Source organism: Galleria mellonella, unplaced genomic scaffold, assembly GCF_026898425.1.
Source record: "Galleria mellonella isolate WM207_F2 unplaced genomic scaffold, CSIRO_AGI_GalMel_v1 utg40, whole genome shotgun sequence".
Classification (NCBI taxonomy): domain Eukaryota; kingdom Metazoa; phylum Arthropoda; class Insecta; order Lepidoptera; family Pyralidae; genus Galleria; species Galleria mellonella.
This window is the reverse complement of record NW_026442094.1, coordinates 7,025,319-7,036,413: the sequence shown is the minus strand read 5'-3', so window position 1 is coordinate 7,036,413 and position 11,095 is coordinate 7,025,319. Positions and strand designations below refer to the sequence as shown.

The 11,095-nt window shown below is 32.6% G+C and overlaps 1 protein-coding gene across 1 annotated transcript in view; it reads right to left on the bottom strand.

Moving 5' to 3' along the window:
* Positions 1–1,610: 1,610 nt before the first annotated feature.
* LOC113520302 (tachykinins) overlaps positions 1,611–11,095 on the bottom strand; it is an 84,765-nt gene continuing 75,280 nt past the window's right edge. Inside the window, exons 2-3 of the mRNA XM_026905593.3 lie at positions 6,284–7,033; positions 1,611–2,991 (exon numbers count right to left, since the gene is read on the bottom strand). Coding sequence (XP_026761394.1) covers positions 2,960–2,991; positions 6,284–7,022 — 771 coding nt within the window. The 5' untranslated portion in view covers positions 7,023–7,033 and the 3' untranslated portion in view covers positions 1,611–2,959. The remainder of the gene's footprint in view (positions 2,992–6,283; positions 7,034–11,095) is intronic.

The following is an 11,095-nucleotide window of genomic DNA, read 5'->3' as shown; positions in this document are numbered from 1 at the left end:
TCACGCCTGTCTTCCATTAGGGTAGGCAGAAGCAATAGAACACTAAACGCTTCGATTCAAACAAACCTCTTTCGCTTCCTCCACATTCATCTGTCTTTTCATAAACCATATATGTGTATATATTATGGTTTATCAAAATTTGTATATTTACATTTGCAATGTGTGAGTAAATTGTTTTGATGTATAAATTATATTTTACTTACACAGATAGATAGATAGATAATTTATTTACATATTTGTTTACTGTGGGTTTATAATTTGATCATACTGTATAGGTATGCATATTTTTGGAGGGTTAACTTGAACAATACATTATTGTATCATACAAAATAATATAACATTGTTAAATCTCTACAATGTGGACCTATTGAAATAAAATAAACGCTCCCCGATTACGGGTACTTTTATTTATATATATGTATATGTAATCAACAGGCCAACTTTATTTTTATTATAAGAGTTTCTAAATTATTTATCATTTTGGCTCATGTTTTGTAAAAAATATTTAGTTTCGCTGTTAAAAGGTTGCTTTTTTTTACTAAGAAGTCGCAAAACACAGGGGATAAAAAAGGAATGAGAAGACCGAGGAATAACTACATGGGACAGATAAAGGAAACACTAGGTGTCATATCGTATAGGTCAAAGATATGGCCTGGAAAAGAGCTCTTTAGAAAGGAATGCATGAATTAGTTATCCCGACAAAAGGATGCTAAGGATTTAAAATTTATTTGTGTATCCTAATACTGTGTAAGGGCGGGGGGGGGGGGGGAAGGGATTGTTAGTAATGGAGACTGAGAATCCCATTACTAGCAATATACCCAACCAGGTTGACGTCCTCGCGGTTCTCCCTGAAAACTATCATGGTTAATTCCTGATGAATTCATCATGATGGGCTAACTGGCCTGTTTTCATTCTCATCTATCACCCTTCACTGGTGCTCCGCCAGCGTATCCCGTTAGCACAGGCCGGGTTACCATACCTTTTTCATCCATCAAAAAAAATACTGTGTAAAGAATTTATCTGGGTATTAAATAAAAATTGTCGAATGTAAACTATAATCATTTTATCTAAATTGTCTTTGCCAACTGCTCTTCCGTTTCCGGTCCGGACAATGAAACTAAGTAATCGAGTTACGGCATTATAAACATGGTCCTACACGGTTGCCCGTGTGCAAAACTTTTAAGTTACTCAGCGAGCTATGGAGAGGGCTATGCTCGGAGTTTTTTTGCATGATAGAATCCGAAATGTGGATATCCGCCGATGAAGCAAAATGACCGATAAAGCCCGAAAGATAAGCAAGCTGTAGTGACTATGGGTTGGACACATAGCTCGAAGAATCGACAACCGATGAGGATGAAAGGCTTTTAAAATTGAGACTCCGTAACGCCAAACGCAATGTAAGATGACGCCCCACTAGATGGAGTGACGATATCAAATGCATTGCAGAGAATCAGTGGATGCAGATGGCTCGGAAACGTTTCTTATAGCAATCTATAGGGTAGGTCTATAGGAGAATGTTTAGCAATGGGCAAATAACAATATAAAGGTCGTAAGTGTAAAATATTTAAAAGTGGTCATTTAAATTCTATCGTAAATAATACACTACTAGCAAATCGGCAACTGCATTTATTATATTACATATTCTTCATGATAGAGTCACTGTTAATATTACATTTAAATGTTACAATGTTACATTTTGCCAGCCTTTACAAAATGCATTTGGATATTCATTAGTAACATCATAGTATAGGTACAATACGCATTAACTATCTATAACATAAGAATAAAATAACATTAGATATATTTTAGGTAGTTACAATTTTTATTATAAATTATAACAGGTAAGTGTACATATATATTTGAGAGTCGATCTATATATTTTTAGAAAAATTGCATCCAAAAAATCTTTCAATAATTTTTTTATATATATAATTTTCAACATCGTAATCAGAGACATTTCAAGATCTATATTAATTGAAAATTACTCTCCAAACTATCTACTTAACACCTACTCGAGTCACTGACTTTTTTTAACAACAAGATAAACTTTTTCATTTTTTTATTAGAGACAATAGAAAAATCTACAAAAACTAATTATAAAGATTAAATTATAAAAATAAATACTTCTCAGGCCACGACCACACTGGTAAGCTTCGCAAAGCGACAAAACATATATTATGGAAATAATTAAAAACTATATATATTTATACTGTAAGCCTCACAATTTTAAAATAGATACTTTAAAATGTTAATGTACGTTTAAAAATTTGTATGGATTCGATCTAGCAATGAAATCGAGTTATCAAATTAGTTAAAAATCATACAATTCGAAAAGAGACCTGAATTCTACAGTGCTTGAAAGTTATTTTACAAATTATACTTACAAAAAGCTGAAGAAAATACACGTCCAAAATTGAAAATAAAGACTTACTTGAAAATAATTAAAAATTAGTGAGATCTAGTCCACCTATTTCATCCCAGAAAAATAAACTACATTCAGAATAAATTGTATTTATAAATTCTCGGAATGTCGCACGCGAGTAAATGGTAAGTGACAAGATTTCGCTTACGATCTTCTTTTCCGGATAGTATTTTTATTGGTAATTCTGTGCAACTTGAAATATGAAGTACCAATAAATCCATATTTCCAGATTTGACGCGCAGTTTGACCTGGTAATACTAATAACTTGCATTAGTTCACATAAAATTCCGCGGAGCGGCGCTACAAGTACGATTTTAGTCGCTTATTACGACTCCAGTGCGGTCGCAGCCTAACAAATTTGTAATATAATTTTCTCTAACGCAGTATACTGACTAGATAGAACTTATCCAACGGTACAACGTCAGAATAAGCCACTTATATTTAAATTGGCAAGGAATCCATTATGTTATAAGGATATGTAGATGTCTTAACAGGATTAAAGGAGACAGCATAATAATTGAAACGTATTGAAGACACTTAATTCGGCGTTTCCATTTCGGGGCTCGCATCTGTAAAGGAAAGGGTCATGTTAATATTTTTAGCCGACTTCAAAAAAGGTATAGGTCAATTCAGTTGTATTTTTTATGTTTATCACCTCAGAACTTCGTCATTTGTATACCGATTTGAAAAACTCTTTTTTATCTGAAAGGTTTCACTTTTAGTTTGGTTCTATAGAAATTTTAACGAAATCGGTTCAGTAGTTAGTTTTAAAATGAAAATAGCTGGTTTTGCAAAAGTTGACGTTGGTTTTTTTTTTTTTGTGTTTTATTTTCACAATCTATTATTTTCTTCTGTTTTTTCGTGTTTCTCCCGCCAAGTATGTGCTTGCTTGCTACAAGTATATTTTGGTATGAAGGTGCAATATTTCAATATGGCAATGAAATTAAATATTTTTTTGATATCAATGGTATAGCATATCCGTAGGCGACACTTACAACTTTTTACGAAGTCATTTCAAAGCATGCATATAAAATCTCGAGAACTCTTTGCTAAATGCAACATTTCTAAAATGACTATTCAAAAATGCTTAAATCTAAATTTACTTAATTAATTTTTTTTTTTCTTTTTTACTTTCTATTTGCACTTTTAAATAATATAAAAATTGTCTACTTAATGCGTAATTTAAAATATTTGAGTTTAGAACTTGTACAAGTATATGCGCATTTTTTTTTTTCAATAAATAACTTTTAGCTTAGCAAAAAGATTGGGTAAAAATGAAGAAAATAATTTCGGATAAGAGAAAAAAAATATTTGACATTTGGTTAATAACTGAAGAGCGCATCTGGCAACCCTGGCGTTTGCAACATAAATAACCTATCTAAATAAGGAAATTTCATTACAAAACACGTTTTATCAAATATTCATAAAACTTTCATTTATACATATATATATATATATATATATATAAATACTGATTGTTAAAGGGTATAAATGCTTTGTACAATCACAGCGTGTGTACGATGTATGAAACACAATTTTATCATACGTGACCAATTATATCCGACGTCATAAAGAAATGAATGGAATATTTTCAGAAATTCCGGTGAAGCTTTATATACCTGTGTACCGGTATAGCACTTCGTCGAATTATTGTATAGAATAGAAAATACTCCAAACAATCCTTATTAATATTGTAAACTAGCAACCTGCCCCGGCTTCGCACGGGTGCAATACTGATACTAAATAGCGTCGCATTATTTGCCCACCCGACATTATTTTAACCTATCTCATACGATTTAACCAGCGTTTGCAATGTAAGCGCAAAAAAATGTGTGTATGTACGACATCACATTAGAAACTTTTAAATTTATCAGTGTTTCCCTACAATATTATATATATATATTTCATGTATTATATTTCACTTTTGTGAATGAAATTGTAATTTTATGATTATAAATAATATGCCCCAAATTTTCTGGCTCTAAAATCTGGTTACGCTCCAGACTCCAGCCTACTCAGCCTATTGGTGTCCGCCGCTGCCCGTGACTGCTTTTACGTAATCCGGATATGTTAATTGACAAGTATGCCTATGTCCTCCTCCGTTCCAAATGCTACATGTATATTAAATTTTATAACTATTGGTCGAGCCGATATCCTTAACAGAGACATCAGGTCACAATCTCAATTTCACATATAAGTAACACATAAAGTATCCTATGTTCTAAGTATAATCTATCCGTACAGGGGGGAAGAAATTGTTAGTTATTTGGACTATCAGTCCCATTGCTAGCAATACACCCAGTCAGGTCGACCTTCACGTGGTCTCCCCTGGAAACCATCGTTCTGAATTCCAAGTGTATTCGTCACGATGTGCTAACTGACCTGTCTTTTCATTCTCACTTGTCATCCGTCACTGGTGCTCTACCAGTGTATAGCGAAGGCGGGACTACAATTTATTAAAAAAAATATATCCGTACACGGATTTATTATACTTAACTTAGAACATAATATACCTTATTATATTATTTATTTCTTATACATATATTTCATTTAATTTTGTTCAGTAGTTTTTGCATAAAAGAGTAACAAACATCCATTCATTTAAACTGTGCAAGCGTTCTCATAAACTTTCCCGTTTATGACAGTAGTAGAATGATTATTAAAGGATTTTGTTCCACAAAAACTAGTGAGTTTCGTGCAGCAAAAACGATCAGTCACTACCAGTCGTGACAAAATAAATACACGACCATAATATTAGTAATTAGCAGAGTTATTATCTTCTAATTGCAATAATAATTAAAGAAATCTTAGAATCAACGAAAATATTGTAAAGTAATATGTTATTATAGAAAGTATTGGAAGGAGTCGGAGGAGGCCTTTGCCACAAGGCACTCTGTGCTACGAGATTTAATTTGATGGAAATAATAATGTATACAACATATAATTTTAATAATTTAATATTATTTATTTTATAATTTAATATTATTTATTTTATTTTAATAATATAATTTTACAATTTTATTATTTATAAAATATATATATAATTATAATATATAATTTATTTTAGTGAAAAAAAAAATGTATGCATGCAATATTAATTAAAATCACAAAGCAAATTTTGTGTAATATTAAGCACAGAATAAAGGCTCCTTTATCTTTATTTAATATATTATTCTAATAATAATGTTATAATTATTTATATATATATATATATTCATTATATATTTATATATATTCATTGTAATATTATCTTGTAAGACTACATAACAAAATATAAATTTAAATTAAAATAATTAACTGTAATTATAATTAATAATGTATTGCTAAAAAAACTGGCAAACTGATAATTTAGTTTCTCTTTTAAATATCTCTATAAATGGTTAAAGAATAACTTTTGAGTAGATAGATACATTTTAATTTGCGCTAGTATCTATTTATTTCTATTACGTACGAAGGTAATGGAGATAATTCAAAAGCCCATTTCTCTACCATTAAAACAAAATTTTTAGTTTATTACAACTGAATCATTATTCTAAGGATCAGTGTGAACTAATAGATTAGGGACAAAACTATGAGTATTTATGCTTGCTGGTTTAAAATCTAAGAATTTTTAAGTATCTACTTCCATTAATTCACTTTGTTTATTCCTTTATTGTCTTATCTCATTTAGTAACTTATAATTACTTTGAGCTGGTATCCAACTTTATGCTACAAGTACATTCTTTTGGCAAGCCTACAGAACCGAATGCTAATCACCTCTATTTTATATGAGTAGCTAAAAAGTAAAAAATAACATTCCTTTTTAACGCACTTACTTAAAAATAAATCTTAATTACGTCATAATAAGGGTCAACAACTCACCGTCGATCCATTTCTTGCCTCGCATCCCAAAAAATCCCATCTGAGCCTTCCTTTTGGGCCACGGTCCGTTCAGTAAAAACTTTACTTCTTGCGCTGCGCTGTTTTTGGTGTCCTTTTTGCCTCGTACCCCTATGAATTTACCGCGAAACGTCAAATCGTAAGGTCGTTTATCTTGAACTGATTTCTTTCCCCTCACACCATAAAACTGATGCATGTTGGCAGCTCTTTTGTCCACTTCGTTCGTGATCCTCTCATTCGTTAGCTCGTTGTCGACAGTCGCTTCTGTGACAGCTTCGGGTCGCTCGAGCTTCTGCAAATACTCCGTGAGGAAGTCGTTTAAAACTGGGAATTCATTTTCGTCAAATTGCCGCGTTTCGTCGCTAGATGCGTAATCAATTTGACCGATTAGCGACCCATCACGCTTCGGGACGTACTCATAACTGTCTGGGTAATACAAGTTAGGGATATATGATTCTTTCTTCCCTCTCATGCCCACAAAACCCATTGGCGCTCGTTTATACTCATAGTTCTCTAACGCTTCTAAGAAGCTCTTTTTCCCTTTAACCCCAACAAAGAACTGTGGTCTCCGCTTATAGAACTGTTCTGATGACGCCGAGTCGTATTTCTTGCCACGCATACCGAGGAAACCTTTGGGAACACGCTTCTCGATATCTTGCGCTGATGCGGCGTATATTAAGTGCATGGTGATGAAGAAAAGACAAGTCCTGGACGTGCCCATTGTGAGGTGATCTGAAACAAATAAAAGATAAATGTTACCACTTTGTCTTGTGATGATTATATAGAAATGAGATAGGACAGAATAACACTTGTTGCCAGCAATAATACAAATACCTACATACATTCTTTTCTTACATTAGACAATAGAGACTGATTTAGCTGATACTGTGTGTTACAATACGATGTGTACAATAGCACAGCTCTGGGTATCAGCCAGTCCCTCTGTTAGTAAAACAAATTAAAACATAAATGGATTTATTTTTAGGGATTTTATAATAATTTTCATGCATTTTGTAAAAGCAAATAAGTTGACGATCTATCCGACAGACAGTATAGAGAAAATAAAAACATTGCAACTGTTTAAATATATACATAGAGAATTTGTTTTAAATAAAAACTATTATGACATAAATAATTATATGAATAATAAAACATAGTCCAAGTGTAAATGCATTTGTAAATTTGTTGCCGATATTATTTATTTATTTATTTATTTATTCTTTATTGCACAATAAAATTTTGTATAAATGGCGAGCTTAATGCCATATGGTATTCTCTACCAGCTAACCATTGGGTAAAAACAGAAAGCGTATGAAGGGCAGATATGGTGAAAAGTATGTGACAATTATAGTAACACATTAAGGCAATACACAATATAAATATAATATACACATAAGAAATGCACATATAATACATAAACATTACTTTTAATATATATGGATAAACTAATACATAAGAAATATATATATATATATATATATATATATATACATAAATTAAAACAACGATAAGCATTATGAGATATAATAACTATTGAGTAACCTGTGTCTAGAGCTGGTTTTGTTGACTCAACAAATAATTAAAAAGTCTTCTTTTAAAAATATCTTTACTTGATGCTCTGCGTAGATCTACAGGGGTTTTATTCCAAAGGCTGATAGCGGTGACAGTAAAAGAATTGGACATAAATCTTTATATTATCTTCTTAATGTAACTTTTATAATGTGCCCACATATTTATTGTTAAAATAATTTGCATATATTTAAAAACATTTTAAAAAACATTTAATGACCATTTAATATTACATTATATTAATCAGAAATAGTAAAAACATTGATAATAAGAACTGTATGATTATTGAAGGACCAAATGTGCATTAAGGTAGAAGCAAGTGACAAACGTGTTATGAGATTTCTAACTATAATATTTTTGACGTAATCGCGTATCTTGGACCGAGTCATGCTCACTATAATATCCCGATTGGTGACGCTGTGGTAGGCCGAGTTGCCTCCCTGTAATATGGTTGAACACAACGATGGTTGGCTCATCCGTCATACTCGTGAACGGGTGCTTCTAGTAGGGACTAGTCTGTTCAAGAATATTGTGATTGCTTTGTAGTTTTCCTTTCTTTTTATTAATACAAAGTTCGTGATAGTCATTTTATCCATTCACACTATTGTTGTAAACTTAACTTTTCTTTGAAAAAAAAAGCAACAGCTGAGTTTCTTGCCCATTCTTCTCAGGTAAAATTGCATTCCGAACTGGGCAGTGGGTCAATAACTATTCAAAAATGCCTATAATTAAGTCTACTTAAATAAAATTATGTATTATTATTAATAAATAAGAAAATATTTTATGCAAGAAAAAAATAAATGTCTAAAATAAAAGACAATGCATTGATTGAATCCTTCTCTAAATAACCGTGTACATTGCAGTTTTCTCCGGCGAATGCTCAGGTTGTGGTATGAACATCTTGCCAGAATTTTTTCTTAGAGGCATTTATAGTATGGGATTCTCAAAAAGTGCGTAAGTACTAGGTAATGTTTCTTCAGAATGGACAACACAGATGACAACTCTAGTGGTGGAGGTGGTATTTTTTTTACTTTTAATTTAATCAACCGTTAACTGTCCATTGTTAAACACTGACCTTCCCTATACCAGGAGCTTTACCAGTAGTTGCTACGCTTGGTAGGCTTTGGTGATGTTTTAAGAGAGGCGCTGCTGCCTATTCCTCGACCATTAAGTTTCCTCACTCGGCTCTTACACCCACGAGAAAGGAAGGTGAGATTTACTATATGCCGAGACCATACGGTATTTATTTTATTTATTTATTTAACACTTTATTGCACCAACATAACAGGATTTGTTGAACAATTTTCAATACGTATAGTGTAGTACAAAAAGCGGTCTTATTGCTAAACAATCTCTTTCAGACAACCTTTGGGTAGAAGGAATTAAAGCATAAATAGGTAGGTGGCACGTTAAAAGAAATATATTTGTAAAAAATAATATCTGTGACAGCATAGTCATATACACATACATAAATAAACACATACATCCAAACATATACATATATATATATATATATATACATACATATATAAATGTATATACATACATACATATATACATACAGGTAGTTTAATACATAGGCAATATATATCACCTTTTATCATTCGACTTATTGGGCTTGCTTGATTGTTATCTTTCTTTTATAAACAAGTTTAAAATTATTTATTTATTTATTTAACTCTTTATTGCACCATAAATAAAAATATACAATGACAAGTGAATAATTCAAATGAAATACAGTAACATAAATACAGATTGAAATATACACATAAAGGTACAAAAGGCGGTCTTATCGCTAGGGCAATCTCTTACAGACAACCTTTAGTTAAGGGAGAACAGATAGAAAATTACTTTAGGATTGCTGACGAAATTTTTAAAAACAAGACACGGTCCAAGGTTGTGGGTACATAAATCAACTCACTACACGTGACGCTAACACGCTTGGCGCCTCTCCCCTGGGGGCAGCAATTGTATGCATAACCCCTTATGTCACGAGAGTCACGCTTGACGTTTGGTAATTACGCGTGCTCGGGACCCGTCGCGTGGAATAATAAGAGGTCGGTAGAGTCGGCAAACATGTGATCATTCCGTTTTTAAAACTCATTAGCCACCTTTACTGTTGATTTTTTTAATGGATGCTAATGGAATGGTAACTCCGCCTGCGTTAACTGTATACGCTGACGGGAGACCAGTGAGGAATGATAGGTGAGAATGAAAAGGCAGGCCAGTTAGCCCATCGTGATGAATTCGCCTGGAATTTAACACGATTGTTGTCAGAAGAATCACGTGGAGGTCCAGCTATTTGGGCATATTGCTAGCAATAGGACTGGTGATTCACATTACTAACAATCCCTCCCCTCCCCCACTTTATCAGTGGTAGGCAGATATAATGAAATATATGATTTAAATATAATATACTCTGTTATGTCCATGATACTGCTCATGTCTGTAGGCGACGGTTACCACTTTCCATCAGGTGGGCCGTCATTATATATATATATAATTTAAAAATAACGTATAATTTACCAAAGTACCAGGACACCATACTGATCATCATTTATAAGAAACAGGAATTAACGCAGTCATTCAGGTACGGCTTCCCATGAAATGTTTTCAGAAATTTCGGAACGGAAAGGAAGACAAATTTGATGTTCAAATTACATGATACATAACATTTTAAAATATTAAAAAATATTATCACTACATAGTATAAAACAAAGGCGATTCCCGTCTATCTGTCCCTATGTATGCTTAGATCTATGCAATGGATTTTGAAGCGGTTTTCTTTAATAGATAGAGTGGTTCAAGAGGAAGGTTTATATGTATAATACATGCATAATATAGTGGAGAAACACTGATAATTTTTAGAGGTTTCTAATGTCATGTTATAATGTAATAGAGGACCGGCGGTTCTATTGCAGCATTGCACTCATGCGAAGCCGAGGCGGGTTGCTAGTATATTTATAATATTAACAAGTAAAGAGTAAGAATAGTGGCCACTTAGAGCGCTTCAGGCAGGCCGTACACTTAATTGCCACCCTCACTGCTTTCACTATATAAACAAAAATCATAAACAAAACGCAATTAACCTTTATAAAAATACCGTCCGCTGCCTACAAAAAAATAATTAAAGAAAAAACAGTGGATGACACTTTTGAACTACGTCGCGTTACCTGAGTGGGCGATAAAGACAGACAATACGGGCGTTCTATGCGAACGAGCGAG